The sequence below is a fragment of the Ochotona princeps genome, chromosome 23 (assembly GCF_030435755.1).
Source record: "Ochotona princeps isolate mOchPri1 chromosome 23, mOchPri1.hap1, whole genome shotgun sequence".
Taxonomy (NCBI): Eukaryota; Metazoa; Chordata; class Mammalia; order Lagomorpha; family Ochotonidae; genus Ochotona; species Ochotona princeps.
The window spans coordinates 12220518-12245367 of record NC_080854.1 but is presented as its reverse complement, the minus strand read 5'-3'; the positions used below and the strand labels follow the sequence as shown (position 1 = coordinate 12245367).

At 41.0% G+C, this 24850-nt stretch overlaps 1 protein-coding gene across 2 annotated transcripts in view; it reads left to right on the top strand.

Moving 5' to 3' along the window:
- Window positions 1-24850, top strand: part of DDX4 (DEAD-box helicase 4) — a 63205-nt gene that overhangs the window by 33097 nt on the left and 5258 nt on the right. For both annotated transcript variants that reach the window (XM_058680190.1, XM_058680189.1), the window contains 11 exons: window positions 4033-4134; window positions 4968-5048; window positions 5514-5561; window positions 6906-6953; window positions 7049-7096; window positions 7597-7739; window positions 8376-8528; window positions 16029-16183; window positions 18674-18803; window positions 19866-20032; window positions 23023-23168. In XM_058680190.1, coding sequence (XP_058536173.1) covers window positions 4033-4134; window positions 4968-5048; window positions 5514-5561; window positions 6906-6953; window positions 7049-7096; window positions 7597-7739; window positions 8376-8528; window positions 16029-16183; window positions 18674-18803; window positions 19866-20032; window positions 23023-23168 — 1221 coding nt within the window. The remainder of the gene's footprint in view (window positions 1-4032; window positions 4135-4967; window positions 5049-5513; window positions 5562-6905; window positions 6954-7048; window positions 7097-7596; window positions 7740-8375; window positions 8529-16028; window positions 16184-18673; window positions 18804-19865; window positions 20033-23022; window positions 23169-24850) is intronic.

Below are 24850 nucleotides of genomic sequence, written 5' to 3'. Positions count from 1 at the left end.
TATGGGATCCCGGGGCTTTCAAGGTGAGGACTTTAGCTGCTAGGCCACGCTGCTGGGCCCAGATTAAATGTTTTCTTGAAAAGGCAGATTTTACAGAAAGGAGGAGAGATATAGAGAAAGATCTTCCATTTGATGATTCATTCCCCAAATAGCCTCAACAACCAGAGCTGAGCTAATCTGGAGCCAGGAGCCAGGAGTATCTTCTGGGTCTCCCATGCAGATGCAGGGTCCTAAGGACTTGGGCCATCCTCGAGTGCTTTCCCAGGCCACAAGCAGGGAGTGGGTGGGAAGTAGAGCAGTTGGGACAGGAATTGACATCCATATGTGATGCCTCACTTGGAGGTGGAAGATTAGTCAGTTGGGCCATTGCGCTGCCCCCTCCCCCCCAATTTACGATCCTTAGGTTACATTAAAGAGTAATCAGAGGAAGGATAAAGTGTGTTACCTACTAATGGAGTGAATTCAATAGAAAGTGCCCAGTAGGAAGACTTAAGTTGGACATGATAAAAATATAGGAAGTTTCCTAAATATTTGTGGTAAAATTGATGCAATATATAGACCATCAATTGGTAGCAACTAACAGAAAGAGAGAAAAGGCCAGGCTTTGGTCTGACACAGCCCTTGTGGGCATTTGGGGAATAAACCATTGGATGGAAAACCTGTCTGTTCTTTCTTCTATTTGAAGAACTAGAAGTGAATACGTTGTTTTAAAAAAACATAAATATACATTTAACCTCATGATTAAGATGCAGGATAAGATGCTTGCATCTCATAAAAATTCCTGAGTTTGATATCCAGCTGTAATTCCTGATACCAACTTCCTGCTAATGCAGATCCTGGGGTGGCTCAGGTTTTTGAGCTCCTGATAATCCACATGGGAGAACTGCTCTTGAGTTTCCAGCTCTTATCTTCAGCCTTGGCCCAGCCCTTACTGTTGCAGACATTTTGCAAGTAAATCAGATGGAAGATTTCCATCTGTGTGCTTTTTAAATGGAAATTTAAAAAATTTAAAAAGGGAAGCTTTTCTCCCAGGTTAATATACCTGCATCCTTTATTGCAGTAGCTGATTTGATACCCAATCCAGTTGCTGTCTATAGTTTCCTGCTGTTCAGATCTTGGAATAGCTCAAGGTCCTGTGCTCCTAACGTGTGTGTGGGAGACACGCATTGAGTTCTCAGCTGCCAGCTCCATCTAGCCTGGGCATCTGCGGAGTGAGTCAGTGAATGAGAGCTCCTTTCACTGTTCCTTCATCTTAAATTGGAAATTAAAAATGAAAAAACAACAACAAACTATCACATATAAAGAAATAATCCAACAGGAAGACATTATGGTTTTGAACATGGTTTGAATCTGACAATGTATTCCTAAAATTCACTAAGTAAAAATACATATGAGAAAATTTGCAAACTCTAGTAGGTTTTAGTCCTTTTTCCCTAGAAACTGATGGGCTTACAGGTCAGAAATTACTGATTATAGACACAAGTTACTAGTATCAGTTTTTACACTTGATTTAATATTTTTGTTTTAAATTTATTTATTTGAAAGGCTGAAGTTACAGGGAGAGGGAAAAAGAGACTGAGATCTTGCATCCACTGGTTCACTTCCCAAATAGTTGCAGTGGCTGAAGACGGGCCATTTTGAAGCCAGGAGCTTATTGTAGGTCTTTCATGTGAGTTCAGGGGCCCAGGGACTTGGGCCATCCTCTACTGTTTTCCCAGGCACATTAGCAGGGCAGGGTGCTGGAGTGGAAATGGAGTAGCCAGGACTTGGAACCAGAACCCATATGAGTTGTGAGTTCCATAGTTGGCAGCTTTACTTGCTTCGCCACAGCACAGGCCTTTTGACTTAATATTTCTACTTAGAATCATGTGCCATAGAATTAGAAACTAGTTTTTTAGCATACATGGAAAACATTCTATTAAGCACCACCCCCCCAATTTTTTAGATGTACCATAAAATTGTATCATAGACTGTGTTCTCTTACTAAAATACAATACAAATAGGAATTAGTTAAATAAGTTTATCACTTATTGGAAACAGTTTCTCAGCTTAGATAATCATGGAAATCTGAAGTATTTAGTACTTAATGACAGTATAACCATGACATATCAGAACTTATGAAATACAATATACTAACTCTTGGAAAATAATTTTTTTAAATATTTATTTATTTTTATTGGAAAGATATACAGAGAGAAGGAGAGATAGGAAGATCTTCCATCCACTGATTCACTCCCTAAGTGGCTGCAACAACCAAAGCTGAGCTGATACAAAGCCAAGAGCTTTCTCTGGGTCTCCCACGTGGGTGCAGGATCTCAAGGCTTTAGGCCATCCTCTACTGCTTTCCCAGGCCAGCAGCAGGGAACTGGATGGAAAGAGAGGTTTATTTATTTATTTGGAAGACAGTGGCACAGAGGGAGAAACAGAAACAGAGACGTTCCATCATTTGATTCACTCCCCTAAATGGCTAAAACTGGCAGGGCTGGGTTGTTCCAATCTCGTCCCCCAATACTGGGCCATTTCCCGCTGTTTGTTTGTTTTTGGCACATTAGCAGGGAACTGGGTTAGAGATGGAGCTCTAAGATGGAGCTCTAAGAGGCAATGCTGGTGTCACAAATGACGATTTAACTTGCTATGCCAAGGCTGCTCAACTGTAGAGGAAGCTTTATAGCTTTAAGTACATCCATTAGAAAAAAAAATGGAAGTGTTCAACTTTAGCAGTTTAAAAAGAAATAGAACTTGTACAATAGATGGGAGATAATATAGTGATGTACACATATACAGTAAAATACTGAATGATGAAAGTGAATGCAGTGGTTTCACACACCACCAAAGCTGAATAAAAGAAAGATGTAGAATAGACTAGCACTTGAAAAAGTTCATGTAGATTGCCAATAAGAAGGTATGTATTGAATTGAATTATTTTACATTAGTATAAACTTATTGTCGATTTCCTGTGAACTTTCTGTAGTTCCGTCAGATGTTCTGTATGATTGTGTTATGCAAAGCTCTGAAATAAAACCGAACAATGTGCTATTTATGGATAAATATATGTCTTAAAAATTAAAAGAAGAGCAAGAAAGTGTAAGACAATTCAGGATAATAGTTAAGTGGATGGAAAGGAGTTCAAGACAAGAAACGGGGCAAATGTCAGGAACGTTTTAATTAAAACTGGATCATGGGTACGCAGGCTTCATTTTACTATGTTTCAAGCTTATATGGATGTTTCATATCCATGAAAGTAACACAAGATAAGCTCTTTTTCAAGAGATAGACCTCCCCAACAGAATTTCTTAAATGAAAATAATTTAGAATAAAAAGTAAATCTCACTATTGGTACAGATTGTTGAGGACTGTAAAGTATAGGTAATAGATGTGTAAGTGAGTGTACTTTGCATTTGTTTTCTCATTTTATAAGCATGTTTTTAAAATATAGTTTTCTAAAACTAGCACAGTAAATTTCACTCGTTTTCTTTAGGTGCAGTTTCAAGTTCATAAGCTGAAAACTCAATTTCTTTATTTCCTGTCCTGTTTAGTACTTGGAATTTGGATTGATCTGGTTCTGCCCTAGGTGGAATCAAGTTTAATGAACCATTTTTAGTGACTGTGGGTACTCAGTTGAATCAATGAAAATATGTTTATAATGGGAATTAGACTTAAATGTGTGTCCAAATATGTCATCTTTGAGTAAGCTGTTGACTACTTTTTTGGGAGCAAATGTAACCCCTGGGTTTGTTTAATCCACCTGTGCCTTGCAGAAATCAGTTAATAGTAGAGTTAGAACAATTATTAGTGTTCATTTTTAGTAAACAGTGGGGGGCTGTTTTTAAAATAGCTGTTCATATTGAGAAAAACAACATTTTAGGTCAAATGTGGTATTTTTAGTAACCATCCGTTTAATGCCTTAAGTATTTATCTAAAGTCATTGAATTATATTAATACAAGCCTTAACTCAAATTTGGTTACCGTGTTCCCATGATTTCTTTGTTGTTGTTTTGTGGTGTTCTTGTGTGTTGTGTTTTAATATTCTAGGCTATCAAGATGGAAATGGCTCAGAAGCCTCAGGTCCCCCCAGAAGAGGTGGAAGAGGTAGTTTCCGAGGTTGCCGTGCTGGATTTGGCCTAGGAAGTCCAAGTTAGTAGTCGATTGTAAATGGTGTGCTTTGTTATGAAGAAGAAAATGATTTTAAAAAATTATGTAAAGCCAGCTAATTAGGATTCTGTGATAATGGTTTAGCACAGTGTGTCATATAAATTAAGCAAATGTGTTGTAACATTTCTTAGACATAGAGTTGTGTATAGGTAAGGTTGGATATATGCATTTTTCTAGAAGTTTATGTGACTTGATTGTGCAATATTATTCATTGTTGATGGCTTTAGAGCCTTGCTCACTTGACTGGCCTTGTAAGCAAAGTAGGTGGCCTTCCCTGTGGCTCTACGCACCCCCGAGTGCCTGCCTTTACCCCTGTGGCTTTCTGCTTTAAAAGCCCCAGCCTTCATTCTTTTCCAAAGTTAACATCTGTCCAAGTCATTGTTGGAATTCTTGTGTCTCCAACACAGATCATTAATTTGAAAACCTAAAAACATAAATCTGTAGTACTAGTTCAGCAGATGTGTAGTAGATTAGTGCATGACCATGCAGGACTGGTCAGTCTTGATCGGGTAACAGTGTGTGCTGTTTTGGAGGGTAAGTGGTTGAAAAGATGCATGTGAAGTGTGTTGCTTTTGGAGATTTAACTTTGCTGGTATCAGTTTGGCATAAAATTGACCCTCACTTCTTTTATAAAATGGTTTTGATGAAAACTAAAGACGTAATGTGTAGTTGAAAGAACTGATTTGTAGAGAAGTTCTTTGTGCAATAATGTACATTTTTCATGTCTGGCAATGTAACTTGATTTTTTCCACTTTATGTGAAAGATTTAAGAACTTCTTGAAAATAATGTCTAATTTTATTTTCTACAAATCAAGATAATGAAAACAATGAAGATGAAGGGATGCAGCGCTCTGGTGGCTTTTACGGTTCTAGAAGATCAGCCTTAAGTGCCACAGGTCAGGAATAGAACTTCTTACTTTATGTTAATCATTCCCGTATCCTTTTCATTAGGATCAGTGACACTAATGCATACATTTAAATTTGGCTTGTGGCTCATGTCTCTGCTTTCGAGACAAAAATATATCGACAAAGTTTGTGCATGATGAATTATTTCTTCTGTTATCCCCTAGTTAGTTTGAGATGTGAATTGTATTTTGATTAGAGGAAGGAAATGGAAACTTGCATTGTTCTGAAAGAAAAATTTTTAACTTGAGGGAAATAATTTGTGTGATTTGAAGAGAAATTTCTAAAAATTGTTTTAAAATGTTCAGATGATGGTCAGGTTTAAATTACATCTAGAATTAAAGGAAAAGGGTGAAGGACTCTTAAGTGATTATTCCACATGGCTAGAAATGCACATTTTGGTTTCCATACTTGAGAAGCTGTTTCCTGTGCATAGTCTGCCTTACAATGTCTTGCAGGTAATGGTGACACGTTTCAAAGCAGAAGTGGCAGTGGAAGTGGACGAGGTAAATTCTGATTGGTTTGTTATAACAGATTAAGACTATGATTCAGACTGTTTGAAGTTAAAAGTAATTGTTACTACTTTTATAGAGACCTTTTGGAGTGTAAATACACAGTTGATTTTGGAGAGAAATGCATATATTCTTTTTGATCCTTTTTTTGGCAGTATATACCACAGATTTATTTATAAGATTGTTGACTGAACTTCACTTACAATCAGCAAACTTAAAATCATGTAAAATTCCTTAATAACTAAATTAAATAATGTAATTATAAGTTGAATTCTGTATAGGTGTTTAATATTGCGATATGTTTGTACAAATTCATGTTATGGGATAGTTTGATTTGGTCTTAGAGGGTTCAATATGTGTGTTTTTTACTCTGAATTTTTTAGAGTATAAATATTTGAATGTCATAGAAGATTAAATGCTTGAATAGCAAATAAATAGTTTGATGAATCACTTTAAGAGATTTTCAGCAATCATAATCATGAGTTGTCTGAGAACATTCAAAGTAACAGCCTGCTTCTCCCCTCACCCCTACCCTGATTCTTGGATTCTTGAATGTAGGAAAAGTTTATTAAAGACTTGTTGAACCAGTTCCTCCTCGTACGCTCATGTGTAAAGGAGAATTTCAAGACTTGTCTACATATAGGACAAGATGCTAGAGAGCTCACATATTTAAAATGTATCTAATTCACTTTCTGTTTTAAAATTGTTTTTATGTTAGAGACAGAGTGAGAACTCCCATCTGCCTGGCTCACTCTCTGGATGTGTGTCATTACCCTGTGCTAGACCCCTACTGGGCGCCAGGAACTCAGCCTAGGTCTTCCGTGTAGGTGACAAGAAAGCAGTTAGTTGATTCATCACTGTTACCTTCCAGGGTCTGCATTAGCATAAGGAAGCTCTCAGGAGCCAGCTGTCAAACTCAGTACACCAATAGGGAAGGCTTGTGTCTTAACTGGTGTTTTAAATGCTAGACTAAATGCTCATTCCTTTAATAAGCTGTTGAAGCTAATGCAGTCCCTACAGTGACACAGAAGGTGACTAAATCTCTGAAACAAAGGTAGTTTACAAGACAGAATTAACAGATCCAACTGCAGTTCACCTAAAATTTAGGATTATTCCTTGGCTGCAAGTAATTCTGATACAAAATGAGTCTTATCAACGCAAAGACAGCATTTTGAATACTAAGGAAACTTAAAATGCTTAAGATTCTGTTTATTCTGTTGATTATTATTTATAAGAAGAGGACATTACCTGTCTGTTCTTAGAAATTGTCATCTTTGAAGACAAAATAAAGGTATGTATAGCTTTATGTCTTGACTGACTCTGTAATTTTTTAAATAGGTGGTTACAAAGGTTTAAATGAAGAAGTGATAACAGGTTCTGGAAAGAGTAAGTTTTACTTCTGATAAAATATTTGATTATTATAGTGAGTATTTTTTTACCACTCAATCTTAAAAATGTTTGTCTATTTGAATTCCTGTAAGATTCTTGGAAGTCAGAAGCTGAAGGAGAAGAAAGTGGTGATACTCAAGGTATGTTAGTTTTGTGTTGTACCTGAATATGTATTTCATCTCAATAAATTAAAAAAAAATTTGTATTTATTTGATAGGCAGAGACACACTCTTTCTCTCTGTGACCCAAGACTAAGTTGAGAGCCTAGACCTCAACCCAGGTCCCCTGTCTGGGTCTCAAGGACCCAGTCACTTGAGCCATGACTTGCTGCCTCTGAGGGTGTGCATTAGCAGATGAGCAGGAAGCAGGAATTGGGAGCAGAGGGAGGACTTTTGAACCCAGGCTCTTGGATATGAGATGCAGGGTATCCCAAGTGATGTCTCAACTGCTGTGGCAAATACTCACCCCTGAAAATACCAAATGCTTAAAAGCAGACTAATTAAAAAAATTGAACAGTGAAGACTTGTGATAAGTAGAGGGAGGTGCTATAGCTTTTAAAATTTGGTTTCATTGATTTTTGTGTTTTTTTTTTCCTGTAGTCTGTGTAATGTGAACTTTTGTTTTTAATTTTAATTCCAAGGACCAAAAGTGACCTATATACCCCCTCCTCCACCCGAGGATGAGGATTCCATCTTTGCACATTATCAGACGGGCATAAACTTTGACAAGTATGATACTATTCTTGTGGAGGTTTCTGGACAAGACCCACCGCCAGCGATTCTGGTCAGTGTATTAATTCTTTCTGTACTAACGATGAGGCAAACTCTGGTTTTAAATGCACAGTATATTTCTTTAAGTTGGTATCAGCAAAGGAACTTCACATTCAATATCTAATGTCTTACGTTGGAAATGTAGAACCGTGTGTACCATCTAAAATAGAATTAATTGATGTATCAAAAAAAAAAGCTTCCATCACACTCCAAACCAGAATGAGAACTTTATTTGAATTTACCAAAAAAGAATACTTTTCCTAAATTTGAAGATGTTTGCAGTCTAAGTAGGCGAGAAGGTATGGTTTAGGAGAATGATTTTCTGAGGAGTGTCGGGAGCCGTCTGTCCTTATTAGTAATTACATTGAACCCTTATTACTGACCAGAGTTTTGAATGTTTCACGGATTTTAAGGGGTCAAGAAAACATTTTTAGAACTGGTGTCTGAGGAATATTTCTTAATTCTATTAAGTTACACTAAGATCTTTCTTTTGAGTGGAGGCATATTGGTTAAGTAACTTTAGTTATAAAAAGTAGAAGTTTGATAATAAAGTTAGATTAACAAAATTTCAACTGGTTCAAATGGAATATGTTTGTGCAATGATGCGCATATGCTATATGGAATTTAATTAATACTTTTTTTCTTTTAGACTTTTGAAGAAGCTAATCTTTGTCAGACATTGAATAACAACATTGCTAAAGCTGGCTATACAAAGCTTACTCCTGTGCAGAAATACAGCATTCCTATTATACTTGCTGGAAGAGATTTGATGGCTTGTGCTCAAACAGGATCTGGGAAAACCGTGAGTCATTTTCCCACATATATTCGTCCTTTTACATAAAATTCTTTTTTAATACTGTTTACATAGTTGAGAGGGATGCTTGCCCATGTGGGTCTCCGATTAGGGTGGGGAGAGCTGAGGTATGGAGGAAGGTGGTGGGGAATTTGTTTCTTCCCCCACCCCCATGTCTGCAAGAGCAGTAGGGGGCACTCCTTGCTGTCATACTACATCAACAGCACCCATGAATGGGGGACAATCATTTGATGATGCCTAGAGTGTTCTGAGGATGTTACTTAGAGTAGTTTTGATAGTTCTGAGATACCACTGGCTTCATTGTACCAGGGTTGAGAAAATCTTTCCATGGTCTGTTGGCTGACCAAGTTGACCTTTGTACATCCGAAGGCCCAGAAACATGTTGTAAAGTTTAGTTTGGCCAGGAGAATTGTCCAACCTGTTTTGCTTTCCGTCCTCTGACAAGGCACCTGACGTTCTCTGCTGACCTGTATGAGCTGGCTGTCATGTCCCCCATGTGATTCTAGGCATGCTGTCCAGTGCACAGACATCAGCAACTGAGGAGGCCCTGTCATGACACACACATTCCAAGGTCAGACCACATACGTTGTGATTTTCCCTGTGATGGGTCTGAGTCCAGTAGTCTAGTTTTGAGGTCCCCCAAGAAAACCTCACCTGGGGTGACCTCAGACTTGACTCTGGTATGCATCAGCTAGAGCAGGGTCAGGTTTAGTCCATCGCTTGCACCAGTCAACACAGATATACAGATGGATGCAGGTACCAGTCAGTTCTGCCCCTAGCCCCATCTCTCAGGTGAACTGACAGGTGCTACAGCCTAGCTCAGCTCAGCCCGCCACAGATCCAGTCTTCATGCCTATCATTCAGTGGGTGCCACAGCCTGGTTGGGGAAACCCCCAGTACCCATGAGGCCTGCCTACAGCCCTCATTTTTGTGTGTGCTGACATGTGCTGCCTGCTAGCCTGATCCATCCTGCATGCCATCTGGTTCTTTTGCACATCTGTGTGTGCTGCAGCTAAGCTCAGCCTCACCACCTCCAGATCCAGCCTATCCATATGCCGATAGGTGGTGCTGCCTTAACTAGCCTGGTCTGCCCCTAGCCCTGGGTCTCATGATTATCAATGGGAGCTGCAGCCCAGCAAGGGAGTGCTCAGTTCCCCTACCAGACCCACTCCCAGTCCCAGATCTTAAGTAGGTGCTACAGCCTGGCTTAGTCTGCTGGAGTCCAACTGTGGCTGAGAGGTGCAGCAGCCGAGCTCAGCCTGGCTGACATCCAGCCTTCATGTGAACTGGCAGGTGTTGTAGCCCAACTTGGCCTGAGCCCTGTTCTGGCTCTCAGTCTTGCTAGTGCTATGGACTGACCCAGCCCGGCCTACTCCCAGACCTGTCTTACTTGTACGCCAACAGGTGCTGCAGTCCAGCCTGGTCTAGACTGTTCATAGTTCCAGCTCTCTGTTCACCAGTGGGAGCTGCATGCAGCCCAGTAGAATTCCCCAAGTTCCCCTACCAGGCCTGATCCTAGCCCTGGATTCATACATGTCATCAGATGCCATGGCCTTCATTGGTATGGTCTGCCCTCAGTCCCAATCATTGAATGTGCTGGTAGGTGCTGCAGCTTGGCCCAAGACAACCACTTTTATCCCTGGCTCACACAAGTGTCACGTATGTTCTATGATCCAGCTTGGTTCAGACCATCACCACCCCATCACATGGTACATTTGCACAGAGGTGAGCCCACAATTCTGCTACAGAATTTGCTGCCAGATCAGGTTCTCTCATGTTCTGGTGGGTGCTGTGGCCCAGCCTGATATGGCCCACCCCGTGTTCTAACATTTGTGGGTGGGTACTGTGACCTAGCCCAGCCCAGGTCTCCCACGTGGGTGGGTGCCTTGGCCTGACCCAGACATGTGGTAGAGTTTCTCTCCTCTAAACCACCCCATCTCAGCTTCAGTAACCTGGTCCATGAAAGACCGTAGAAGTCATTCCTCCCCTGTCAAACATGCCTGCAGTGCTCTCACTCAGGATGTCCCTAGACTCCCTTCCTGAGGCAGTCTGCAGCCCTCCGCCAGGGAAGCCGGGATGACATGTTCCAGCAGTTCCCTGCCTTCCCTATTTATCTTTTAAAAACAAAACCAACCAACCAAACAAACAACCAGAAAAGGAAACTATGCTGACAAACTGATATCACTAACACAAATTTGGCATTAGCCGGGCCCAGCTTCTCCCTGCAGTGTAACACTTGCCTAGGTACGAGACAGCCTAGGCAGTTGACTATAGATGGGGCATATATTCTTCCTCTTAGTAAAAAAAAATTTTTTTTTACTGCATTGGTTGTTTTTTGTGTATGTTTTCAATGAACTGTCATAAATATTCATGATTTTTTTGATTTATTAAAGTCTGCATACTTAGAGAATTTTGAACTATTTCTGAAATAATGTTACAGCTTATAAATGTTTAATATGTTTTTAAATGTCCTCATCCTTTTCTGGGACATGGTAGTATTTTAAAATGATATAAGATCAAAGCTCTGGAGATTACAGTGCATTGAGAGAGGGAAAAAAATGTTTCTGTAATGCAAGCCAACAGTTTTGATGTCAAAAGATAAAGAATGAGAAATAGCTATATGTAGTACATGTGTTCCTTAGTATTAAATGACCTCAGGTTATGCAAATTCCTTTTTTTATTATTTAATTTTTATTTGGAAGAGTTGCAGAGAGGAGGAGAGAGACAGAGAGATTTTTTCGTACATTGGTTCACTCCCCAGGTGGCCTCAGTGGCCAAAGCTGGGTTAGTCCAAAGCCAGGAACTTCTTTCAGGGCTTCTATGTGGATGCAGGGCCACAAACACTTGGGTCATCCTCCCAGGCCTTTAGCAGGAGTTGGATGGGAAGTGGAGTAGCCAGGACTCTCGTGTCTGCATAGGATTGGTAGTGCTGTTGGAGAAGGCTTAACTGGTTATGCCATGGCACCAGGCCCGGGTTACACTAATTGTAAAAACCCAAAAAGACAAACAAACAAACAAAAAAACCCAGAAAACTATGATGAGATTAGCTGGGTACCATGGTTAATCTAGGAGTTTCTCTGTTAAACATGGTTTGATGAGGTGGTTAATTTGAGGATCATAAAGTCCAGGATCATACCACTGGTTGTTTTTTTTTTCATTTTTAAAAATCTTGTTTTTGATGGTGTTTACATAGTTCAGAAGGATACATGCCCATGTGGACGACTGATTAGGGTGGGAAGGGTCGAGGAATAAGGGGAAGTGGATGAAACCATTATTACCAATTTTCGTGTCCTTCTTCCTGTACTTGGGGGAATGGGGGAGAAAAGGGAAGAAGCCGCACCCAATATCCCAACCATATCAATATCCAGGGATAGGGGATGGCCACCTGATATCACCTCAGGTTCCCCACGGTGGAACATGCTTCAAGCATTCTGCTCAAGTGGTTTTGATGGTTCTGAAGTGCTGTTGATTTCGTGGTTCCAAGGATGAGGAAACCCCTCCAAGGGCCACTGGCTGACATAGTCCACCTTAGGATCTCCATTCGCCCAGATACTTGCTGGCAACAATTGGCTGGGGTAGTTGACCGATTCATTCTGCCCTCCTTCCTCTGCTGTGGTGTACTAGATGACTTCTGTAGACTCCAGTGAACTGCCATGTATCCTATGTGCATCTGGACATGCTCTCCACAGCTCCATCTTAGCCACCAAGGAGGCCCAGTTCTGACACATGCACTCCACAGTCAGACCGCAGATCCTGTGACTCTCCCCGTGGTTGGAATTCTGAGTCCAGTGGTTCAGTTGTGGGGGGCTCCCAAAGAAACCCCATCTGAAGTGACCACAGACCTGACTCCTGTGTGTGCTAGCCAGTAAGAGGTCTGATCAGTCCATCACCAATATCAGCCTACACACAGTGGTAGTTGCAGTTGCTGGGTTACTTCTGTCTCCAGCTCATGTCCTATGGAAACCAATGGATGCTGTGGCCCAGTCCACCTCTGCTCACTACATACTTGACTCACGTATATGCCAACAGGAACTGCAGTCCATTTGGAGTGACCAAGAGTTACCCCCACCAGGCCTGCCAACTCTGGTTCCTGTATATAATAATATGTACAGCAGACTGGTTCATTCTGTTCTGCATCTCATTTTGGTTTCGTTTACACAAATTGGTGCTGCAGCCTAGCTAAGCCCAACTGACCCATCTTTCCAGCCCACACTTACGCTGGTGGGTTCTACCACCTATTCAGCCAGATCCACCCCTTGCCCTAGTTCTCATGCTCACTGGTGGAAGCTACATCTCATCAGAGAGGTACCCCCAGTTTCTGTACTACTCCCAACCCTGGATCTTGAACTTTCCAGGTGGTTCTGTAGTCCAGCTGAATAAGACTTGCCCCCATTTGACACAGTTGATGCTGTGTCAAAGCCAGGCCAGTCTGTACTCACTCTGGCTCACACATGCACCAGTGGACAGTCGCTTAGCCCAGCCTGGCTCTCTCCCTAACCCAGTTCACATGCAGGCCAACAGGTGTTGTAGCCCTGCCTAGCCTGGTCTGCCCCTGATCCCAGTTCTCAGGCTCATCCCCTACTGGGCTTGTACCGCCTCCACCCCCGACCAACATCTCACATGTGCTGGTGGTTGTTACAGCCCAATCTGGCATGGCCTGCTTCACCTCAGCATTTGCCAGCAGGTGCTGTAGCCAGGCCTGGCCAGGTCTGCTCCCAATTCCAGCTCATACTGGTGATTGCTACAGCCTATCCCAGCCCAGCCAGTCCCTAGTCCTGGCACCAGTGTTAACTAGCTGGTGTTGAGGCCCAACATGGCCTGACCTGCACCCTCTCTGCCTGTGGGTGTTATGAATTGGCCCAGGCTGGCCCACCCCCAGACCTGACCTGCCAGTGGATACTACAACCTGGCCTGGGCTGGGCTTCTTTCAGTCTTAATTCTGGTGCTGCAGGGATTGCATCCTGTCAAAGAAGTCCCGCAAGTTTTTCTATCAGGTTAACTCCCAGTGGCAGATCTTGCACACTGGCATGTCCTTGGCCCAGCCTGACTTGGCTCAGCTCCTGTCCTGACAGGTATGGTGGCCTTGTCCCACTGGCTCACACCCATTCCAGCCCTTACCATTGGGTGCTACAGCCCAAATACACCTGGTCCACCCTCAGACCTAGCTTTTGTGTGGTTCAGCAGATGCCCAGATATAGCCCAGCCCACCCTATACCCACCCTGGCTCTCACAAGCACCAGCAGGTGTTAGAACCTTGCCTGGTCTGGCACATCTCAGACACAGTCCACACCCATGCCAAGGTATACTACAGCCATGGCTAGGCCAGTTCACCACCCCCTTCTTGTTCTTGAGAACCATTGGAAACCACAGCCCAGCAGGGGTGTGTCCTTAGCTCCCTGACCAGCCTGCTTCCAACCACAGATATTGTGTGTGCCAGTAGTTCTGATCCAGCCTGGCATAGCCCATCTCCTGTCTTGGCTTTTGCCATTGGATGTTGCATCCTGGCCTGGGCCGGCCCACCTCCAATCCCAGCTCTGATTGGTGGGTGCTGCCACCTAGCCCTGCCCAGTCTGCCCCTTCCCTGGCTTTCATGCAGACCATTAGGTATGATAGCCTAGCTCAGCATGGCCCATACTCCATCCTGGCTTATGTACACGTCAGGGTGTTAAGGTTTGGGCTGGCCCTGCCTAGTCTGTCCTTTCAGAATTAGCCCACACATGATGATAAATGGAGTAACCTTGCCTGGCCTGACCAATACCCAGCTCTGACTCATGTGTTCACCAATGGGAGCTATGGCCTGCCAGGGGAGTTCTCCAAGTTCTCCCACCAGACCCACATCTCACATGTACCAGCGTGTGCTAAGCCCTTACCCACTATAGGCTTGCCCCCCTCTGTCATGGTCTTTCTGTGTGCTGGTGGATGTTGCAACCCAGCCTGCCTCACACCCTATTCCTGGGTGTGCCTATGTGTGCTGCAACCTGGACCAGCTGGGCCTATTACCAACTCAGTACCCATGAATGTCTTGGGGTCCCATGGTCATACCTTGCTCAGCCTGTCACCCACCCCAGCTTTTGAGCAAACCAGTGGATATTGCAGTTCCACAGTGATGAGCCCATGTATCTCCCCCCACAGAATCTGTCCCCAGACCTAATTCTCTTGTGTGCTGGTTAGTGTCATGGCCCAGTCTATAACGTGACCCGTCCTCTCTTCTGACACTTACTGGTGGATACTGTGATCTAGCCCTGCCAGGTAGGCACCCAGCCCTAACTTTAGTGTGCACCAGTAGATTGTAGTCAGTGATTATTGATGCTAGCTGGCTCAGCTCAGGTCTTTCATGTGGGCGGGTGCATCAGTTTGACCCAGAAAGGTCCTTTGGCTTCTCTCTTCCAAACCACCCGACTTTAGCTTACTGCAATTACTGTGCCTTGTCAGCACAAGTCCCCTAGAAGTCATTCTTCACCTGTAACATACTCCCTCAGCAGTCCCCTACCTCTGACACATTCGATACCCAGTTCCCTGACCATACCCCTGTAAGCTTATGGGTTCACCAGCTCCATCTTCTAGTGGGGTGGCATGCTCACCTGGAGCCCTGTCTGCCCACATGGGACCCCAGATCCAGTCCTCAGGCACACATGCCGGCCTGGAACCCCACTCCTCACCCAGCCAGGACTCAAGCTAATGAGCACAAGCCTAGTCTCCTAACACACCATGCCAGCACACCAACATGCCAGCCTGGGGCCCTAACACCCCCCACCCAACTGGGACCCAAACACGTGGGGGTAGTTTCCTGACCTGCTCCTTTATGCCAGTCCCCAGCGCTAGTCTCTAGGCTCTCGGAGGCTGCGTTGGTGCCATGATGGAAGGATCAGACCATTGGTGTTGATCAGCTTCTGTTACTTATGTAAAGGGAAAGATAAGTGAGCTGTATGATACAGCAGGTGATTGGTGAGAGTTTTGGAGGTAGATTTTAACAAGTGTTTTGTTTATTCAAATAAAACCATAGCACAAAGCATCTCTTACCAGGTGTAACTTTGAGAAGGATTTTGTGGTTAGTTAACTAAATGGTTATTTCCAAATTTAGTTTAGCCTGTGGACCACTTTCTCATGCATTCTGAATGATAACTTTATTACCACTACAAAAAGACTAACTTAGAGTTATTATTAAATATAATGATTTTATGAAAATCATATCTATATTCACCTGTGTAAGTAGATTGATACTAATGTTTAGAATTCATGAGTGCTTTACTAAAACTTAAATATAGTTTCTGATAATGTTTTTTGTCGATCATTTTATGTTGTATGTATGTATGAGAATCAAAACCTAAATATTAGGAACTCATTGAACTGAAATTCCCATTTCTTTCCTTAAATTTGCCAGCAAGGTGAAAGAGGAAGCTGGAGGGTGAGGGTATAAGGGCATGACAAGTTGCTTTTGATAGGGATAAATTGAGTATAAATTTGTGAGTTAGGCAATTTAATTCCTAGGCAGCTTTTCTCCTGCCAATATTGGCTCATCTGATGCGTGAAAGAGTAACTGCCAGTCGTTTTAAAGAGCTACAGGAGCCAGAGTGTATCATTGTAGCACCAACTCGAGAACTCATCAACCAGATTTATTTGGAAGCCAGAAAATTTTCTTTTGGGTAAGTATGTTTGAAGTGCTATTCTCAAATTTTCTCTTTGGAGTTTTTTAGTCTCACTTGTTTTGAAAGAATTCGGTAATAAGGCATTCATTTAGTTTTTAGCTATTTTGTTTGATGTGCACTTAAAAAGTTATGAAATCCTGTTTATTTCTTAGAAGAAATATGTTATGCTTGATCTTAGCCAAAAGGCCAAGAAGCAGTAGAAGAAATATACTTATTAAAAATAACAGCATAAAAAGTCAATACGTTGATATATTTTTAATAACTTTTACTGCATGTTGAACAATGAACTTAGTGTGTCCCTAACAGTTTTTTATTTTTACATGTAACTTCATAATAGAGAAACCTGCTTTTTAGCGGCGGATGCTGTAGTGTAGCCTTTAGGCTGCTGCCTAAGCACCAGCATCCCATATGGGCACAATTTCAAGTCCTAGCTGATCCACTTCCAATCCATCCCTGCTAACATACCTGGGAAAGCAGTGGAGAATGGTCCAAGTGTTTGAGTACCTGCATCCAGGAGGGAGATCCGGAAGAAACTCCTGGCTTTGGATTGGCCCAGCCCCAGCCATTGGGGCCATTTTGGAAGTGAAGCCATTGATGGAAGATCTGTTTCTTTGTCTTTACTACTGCCTAACAAATTATCTTAAAATTTAGTAGCTTAAAACAATGAGCATTTCTGAGGGTTTAGGAATTGGGGAATTGTTACACAAGGTCATTCTGGTTTGGAATCCTTACAAGGCTGCAGACAGGATGTCAGCCAGGGTAACACTCACCTGGAGGCTTGACTGGACCACTCCATAAAGGTGTTTAATTATCCTGAGGAAGTGATTATAGTCTTCTCTGAGTTGAGAGAAAGTGAAAAGGGAGCACATAAGAACTTTCACAAAATAGTCTGAAAACTTACTGTTACTCTGTTATATTCTGTTCGTAAGAGGCAAGTCACTACGTCTAGCCCATAGTAAGGACTATTGAATTTGTTGGAACTAGTGTGGAATGAAGTAAGGCTCTTAGTTCTAAAATTAACACAGATTTTAAGGTAGCAGTAGCAGGGCATAGCATCTCTTGAGCTTGGAACCTATTGGGCTTCATAAGTTGCACACAGTCGTGAAGCCAGCCTTCCCATATTTCCTTGTATTAATGAGGGAAGGGAAGTCAGTACCTGTGCTTGAAGGGAAGAATATTGAAGAATTTATGTATTTCTAAAACTATCAAAGGTGTGCTTGCTTCGGCAGCACATATAATAAAAATCATCAAAACTATCGTCATCTTTTTTTTTTTACCATGGGATTGAACTATTTTTTTGAGTACTTAATCTTCCTTTGTAAATTATCCATTTGTTATCAGTTTATTATAAAGTTAGTTTTTTTAATACCGATTTTTAAAAATCCATTTGAAAGAGTTATATAGAGGAGAGACAAAGAGATCTTCCATCTGCTAGTTCATCACCCAAATGGCTGGACCAGTCTGAAGCCAAGATAATTTGTTTTGTATCTCCCACATGGGTGGCAGGGGCCCAAGTATTTGGACCATCTTCTGCTTTTCTCAGGTTGTTAGCAGAGAACTTCATCAGAAGTGAAGCAGTTGGGACTCAAATCAGGGTCTGAATGGGCTGCCAGTATTGCAGGTGGCGCCTCAATGCTGACCCCTAGTGTTTGTTTCTTGCTACTCATGTACTGCTTTGCTTTTAGGCTTTTGAATTAAGTGAAAGAAAATAGTTTCTTTCTCTCTTTTTTTTTTTCCTCCTCTAATGTGAGCAGTGGGGAGATACAGGCAAAGCTCCATTTGGTTGTCTACTGTCCAAATGCCTGCAGTGGCCAAGCCTTAAATAACCAGGCTTCGAAGCAGAGCGTGGAATGCAGTGCTTTTCTCCCATGGGTGAAAGGGACCCAGTCATGTGAGCAGCTGTGACCTGCTGCTTCCAGGTCCGCCTTGATGGGAAACTGCAATCAGCAGCTGAAGCTGGGAATAGAATCCAGACATTCATTTTTTTTTTATTAAATCTGTTTTTTTTTAAGATTTATTTTATTTTTATTGCAAAGTCAGATATACTGAGAGGAGGAAAGATAGAGAGGAAGTGGAGCTGCTGGGATCAGAACCAGCGGCCATATGGGATCAAGGCAAGGACCTTAGCCACTAGGCCACGCTGCCGAGCCCCAGACATTCATTTTTAAAGTAACACTGAATTTACCTTTCTTTTTAAAGAGCCATTTGTGTTGTTTATTAACTGTAAATCTTTAGCTTGTTTTGTGTTTGTGTTTAGGAAGGAGGAGTGGTACTTATTATTTCAAAAGAACTGCGAGGCTGTATGTTTATTTTCCCAAATTTATTGTTTTTCCCCATATTTTCAGCTTTTTGGGTAGAATTTATTTTTTAAAGTTAGGTGAATATATAATCATTCCTTTTTCTCTGTATAGATTTTGTTGTACATATTGTTAGAAGTAAATGTCTAATTTTCAAGTAACTATGAAGTGATGTTTATCTTATCAACAGGACTTGTGTAAGAGCTGTTGTTGTCTATGGGGGAACCCAGTTGGGGCATTCAATTCGGCAGATAGTACAAGGTGTTAATATATTGTGTGCAACTCCTGGAAGACTGATGGATATCATAGGTAAAGAAAAGGTAGGCTTGCATGGATGGCAAGTTGTGAAACTGACAATTTTGTTTTGTGAATATACGGGAAAGGGAAAGAATGGGGTATTATGAGATATATTATTTCAACACTGCTCACATGTTGGGTTCCATCAGATTCCTTGAGAGTGCATTCACAGTATCCCAGCAGAAAACAAACAGCACTTTAAGTTCTGTACTCTGAAAACAAAAAAAGCTCAAAGAGATTAAGAGAATACTCAAAAAATTGGTTTGTGGAAAAAAAGTGAAATTGAAAGATAGGTTTATTTTGGTTCAGAAAGGTTTTGATCTTGTGTGCATGAGTTGTCTTTTGAATTGTTCATGCAAAATGTATATTATAAGAAGACTGCATGGGTTTCAGATTTGTTTTGCATCGAATTTTTTTTTATTTTTAAAACTTTTTTGTCTTTGAGAGAGAGAAAAAGGGAGAGACTAAGCTCACCTCATCTGATGCTTTGTGTACTCCCAAAAGCCTACAATGATGTTTTCTCTTTACATCAGTAATTGTTTATGTGAAGTAGGAGAAGTTTCCTAGTTGTGAATGATCAGAGAACGGAGAGTTAATTAAGGATTTTAAGAGGGGGTAGGGGAGAAAAATGACCAGTTATAAGATATTTGAATGTGTTTTATTGTTACAAGATTTTTTTTAATATGAAAGAATCTGACTTTATCAGCTAATACAGTCTACATCTACGCAACCCAGATACTGTAAGCACTAACATTTGTGTCTGTTTCAGTTGAAAAATGTTAACATTTTATTTCCACATTGATATTAGCCATACGTGGATCATGTAATAGTTGCCTATGGTTAAAGGCTCACATGCTAGATTGTAGACAATAGAACTTCTAATTGTAAAAAGTTCTGTTATACAGTATTGATCTAGATATTTATTTTATCTGTAATTTTAAAATTGTTTTATACATTGGAGAAATTTAATGACAGAAATAGACACTGCTAACATTGTTTTATCCTTAAGAATTGTTGTTAGTATCTTCGTTTAATATAAACTGGTATACATTTTCTTCTTTTTATCCATGGAAATATCCTTAAAGATTGGTCTCAAACAAATCAAGTATTTAGTTTTGGATGAAGCAGATCGCATGTTGGATATGGGTTTTGGACCAGAAATGAAGAAGTTAATTTCTTGCCCAGGAATGCCGTCAAAGGAACAACGTCAAACCCTTATGTTTAGTGCAACATTTCCAGAAGAAATTCAAAGGTATAAGTTTTTCTTAATATCTTAGTTATGTCAATAAACATCTGTATGGAAGTCAGGGCAATTGAATATTCTCTCTGAGATTGGATTTTTAAAATTTAAGATTCTGACATAGGTGGTTTAAAAAGTTGTGTTTCTAAAAAACATTATGACCTTTATTCATTAGCATCACATTTTAATTTGAAAGGACACATATGTTATAACAAATCTTAGGATTGAACAAGAATTTAATACATGAAATTATCTTTAGTTTTCAGCATTCCAACCTAATAAATTTGGATCAGTGGATCTTTGGTAGAAAAGTCACATATCAATTATTGGCAGATATTTGAGAGCCACACTATTTACCACGTGGTTTGTGAGTTCAGAGGTTAGGATGCCAAGTTCCTGCACTATGGTAGGACTCCTGCCCTTTTTTTTAATGGAATTACTCTCTTTTTGAGAACTGAGATCTTTAAACCCGAAGAACCTGAATTTGGAGTGGATGGAGGCAAAAGGAGCACAGGTTCAAAAATAGGTAGTTGTGTTGGTAGACTGGCTATTCTTACTTAAAACCTTTGGTTCCTGGACTCATGAACCATATGAAGGTTTTTTTATTTTGGTTACTGTGCTCTTTTGGGTGATGATGTGTTCTGATGAAGATTTGCTTCCAAGCTGGCCCTTGAGGGTATTCCCTCTCCCCCTGCCCCTGGAATGTTCCATTGTTGTTTCAGAATAGCAGCTTCTGAGTGGTACAGTAGGACTTGTGGATTCCATGTTTACAGGAGTACTTCAGCATCTCTTTTGCTGTGTAGTTCATCTCCTGGTTGGAGAGAATGTTTTATGGGTTCCCATGTTAAGTCATCAGACACTTATAAGCCCTGGAATTGTGGTGTTGGTTGTTGATTTTTTTTAACTTATTGTTTAATCAGAAGTCTGTGTGAAGTTAAAAAGAACTCTATATTGATGAAAAAAATAGATCTTAAGAAAGCATTGGATCAGTTGGTGTTTTTTTGTTTGTTTGTTTGCTTTGTTTTTTTGTTTTTTCCTTAACGGTGCACAAAACAAGCAATTTTAAATGACCGGGTTATATCTTAAATTTGAAGTGGTACTGGCAGGCAGGTCTTTGGCTTAATGGTGCAGATGCCCACATCACGTATTAGAGTGCCTGGGTTTGATTTGCAGCTTCATACAGCTCTTGATTCCAAAGTCAGTCCAATCCCAACACCGGGAGACGAGGTAATGATTCAGGATCTTCAGTTCCTAACACTCATGTAGGAGACCTGGATTGAGTTTCCAGCTTCCCGTTTTGACCTGCCTCAACCCTGGCTGTTTCTGGCGTTTGGGGAAGTAATCAGCAGATGGGAAACTGTTTTCTGCCTGGCGACTACATGCCTGGGGTCAACACTTTGATCTGGCAAGGTCTTGATTTCCGTAAAATAGCTCCAGTTTGTATTTCAGAGCATTATATATAACCCTTGAAGGGGAGCTAAAGGTTCTTTGACTCATGTCTGAGATTGTTGTTACTGTGGCTCAGCCTGTGTTACCTTTGCTCTTGTATTTACTGACTTTAACAGTTTTCTGCCTAGTATAATTTCTGAGTTCTGAACTTTGATTTGAGGGAGTTTTGGAAGACCTTTCCATACTGAAAAACTTAAGAAGAAAAATATAAGGGCTTCTTGCTCAGCTTCCCCTTTTGTTCGTCTCTGTCCTGGAATACAGAGGACCTGAGCCATGCATTCATGGTGCAGGGCACTCAGACAATATCACTTTAGTGAATGAAAAATCAAATAAAGAATTTCAGATAATATCAGTATTTGTGCTTGGGTGAGATGATGCTGTTCTACAGGTGGAGGTATTTTCTTGTATGGTTCAAAAACAGGTCCAGAGACAAGAGGCAGTGAATGGTTTATTAAGGTTCTGGACATGGTGAGTTTGAATTATTTTATGGCATTCGAGGGCACAGCTAAGAAACACAGGGCTGACTGCATAGGGGAGGAGACTGAAGATAGATTTGAGTTTCTCCATTTATCCTTAATAAGTCAGGGCTCTGACTGCTGTCTACTCCCACCTCCTGGTTGAGGGTGATACAAAGCAGGACTTTGCAACTGTATGCTGATAGTAAGTTCCTGTGTGTCAGGATTTGAGACCCTCAATCTTTGGTGCACATCCATGCAGTCTGGCTCTGCCCAGTCCCTAGACCTTTTACCTCTTATTTTCTACTGAGCTGTACTGTACAGATATTATTTTTTCTGCATATTGTGACATGGAAAGCACTGCACTATGCTTTGATTTGCTCATAATTATTCATTTGAAGCAGCATAATTTAACTGGTAATATTGCAGAAAACAATTCCTAAAAATATACAGAAATGCAGTGAATGAAGAATAAAGTTTTTAAATAAATGGCTACATGTTGCAGATGTTTATTTTATATCACACTTTAAAATTCTATACATTTATTTGAGAGGCTGGAAGAGAACTACCATCTCCCATTTGTGATGTCCTCTTCACAAATACCTTCAGTGATCAGGGTGGAGCTGTGATGAAATCCTGAGGGAGGAACTCAGTTCACGTCTCCTACATGGGCAGCGGGGACCCAAACACTTTAGCCATCACTGCTGCCTTGAAGAGTCTGGGCCTGAATCATGCAGCCAGAGACAGAGGCAGGCACCCCAGTGTAGGCATCCTATTGTGGCTAAACTGGTAAGCCAGGTATCTCTCTTCAGCTCACAATTATTATTATGATGCACACTTTATATAGTTTCTATTGATCCAAGAACTGGTGAAAATTATGTAACCATGGTTTGACACAAATTGTATTTGACACAAAGTTATATATTTTGCGGTATTTTAATATTTTGTATTGAGCATTGAATATGATATTTGAATGATTTAAATAACCATTTCCTGTTTCAGCTGTAATAATCCACTGCCTAATATTGTAGCTACACTTAGAATTCTGTGACTATTGTATTAATGGAGGAGATAAGGAATAATGTTTTGTTTTTCAAGGTTGGCTGGGGAGTTTTTAAAATCAAGTTATTTGTTTGTTGCTGTTGGACAAGTGGGTGGAGCATGCAGAGATGTTCAGCAGACCGTTCTTCAGGTTGGCCAGTATGCAAAACGAGAAAAGCTTGTTGAAATTCTGCGAAACATAGGTATGTTACACTGATGTGACTTTCTGGGGTCATAATTATGATTCTTCATAAGTGATTTTTTATAAAATAACTACATAGTTCATTTTAAATGTAACTTAAATATATTATGGTTCCATTTTCTGTGCAAACTATATATGTAGGCCTTTTCTCTCCATAATGGTTGAAATTAGGAGGTATTGGAGACTCAGTTTAACAGCATTTGACTAAATACTATCCCAACAAAAGTATTTTGATCACTTTTTAAAGAATGAGGGAAGGTGCTTATTCTTCTGTCTGCCAGTTGACTCCTCAGATGTCTGTAATGACCAGGGCTGAGCCAGGGCTGACATTGTGAACTCAGTCCCTCCCACATGGATTCGAGGGATCCAGCTTCTGAAGCCCTCACCTGCCGCCTCCAGGAGCCTGGGCTCAGAGCTGGAGCCAGCTGTCGAATCTGGTTACTCTGCTGAGGGACATAGGCATAACCACTAAGAAAAAGGCTTGCCTCATGAGTCCTATCTAAATTCCTGGTTGATTTTTAGCTCACAGTGGATGAATAAAGAAATAAAGATCATCAGCAGAATTATTATCTAACATAGAAAAGGCAGTTCATTTATTAAAAAAAATACAACAAATCTGGTCATAAAACTAGCTAATCATTGTTGTAACCATGGGGAATAGCAGTGTATTGTCTGAACTACAACGAATATCAAATAAGTAGGTGGGTGGGAGCAGGGGGAACTTAGTGGCCATTGTTATGGTGTAGCAGGTAAAGCTGCTACTCTCTGTGCAAGAATCTCATTTGGGCACTGCTTTGTTTCCCAGCTTGACTTTTAGTCTAGGAAAGGAAAGTGGAGGATGGCCCAAGTGTTTGGGCCCCTGTTGCCTGCATGGGAGATCTGGGTAGGGTTTTCAGCTTTGGCTTGACCCAGTGCTGGCTATAGCAGGCGTCTGGGGAATGAATCTGAATGGAAGATCCTTCCTGACTGCCTGCCTGCCTGCCTTTTCTCTCTCCCTCTCCTTTAAAAAATAAATAGATTAGTCTTTTCTTGGGATTGGGGAACTAAGAAAAAAGAGCAAGGACTTGAACTGCTCAATAGTCTATGTACCTTGTCTCTCCTCTATCCTAGGAGTCAGTTTTAGCTTCACGCACCTTACCATCCAAAACTGATGAAAGAATATTTTTCTTAAGACATAAAATCATTAACTTCAAATAAATTCAAAATTACAGTGTGACAAAGATTTAGCTCGGGTATGATGGGAATCAGCTACCATTTTGATTTTTTGGGGCTTAAACATCATATCTAAATCATTGTCCTGTGTAGTCTTCGTATCAATGTTAGTTCATGCTTCTAGTTACCAAGTACAAAATCTTGGGATTCCATCCTCTAGCTATATATTTGATCTATTAACAAAATCCTGTTTTTTCTACCATCAAAATATATCTAGAACTTATTAGCTGATCAGTTTAGATAAAGATCATGTCATTTTTCTGTTCAAAATCCAATAGTTTCCCTTCTCAGAGTAATAAAGTTCTTGCAGTGACCTTATTTCAGGCCATGGACAATATGCCCTCCCACTACCCCACTGACTTCATCCCCTATGCTCTCCTGTTCTCTCCGTGTTCTAGCCACACTTTCCTCATGACTGTTTCTCATGTAAACCAGATGCATTGCTCCCTCATGACCTTTGTACTTGCAGTT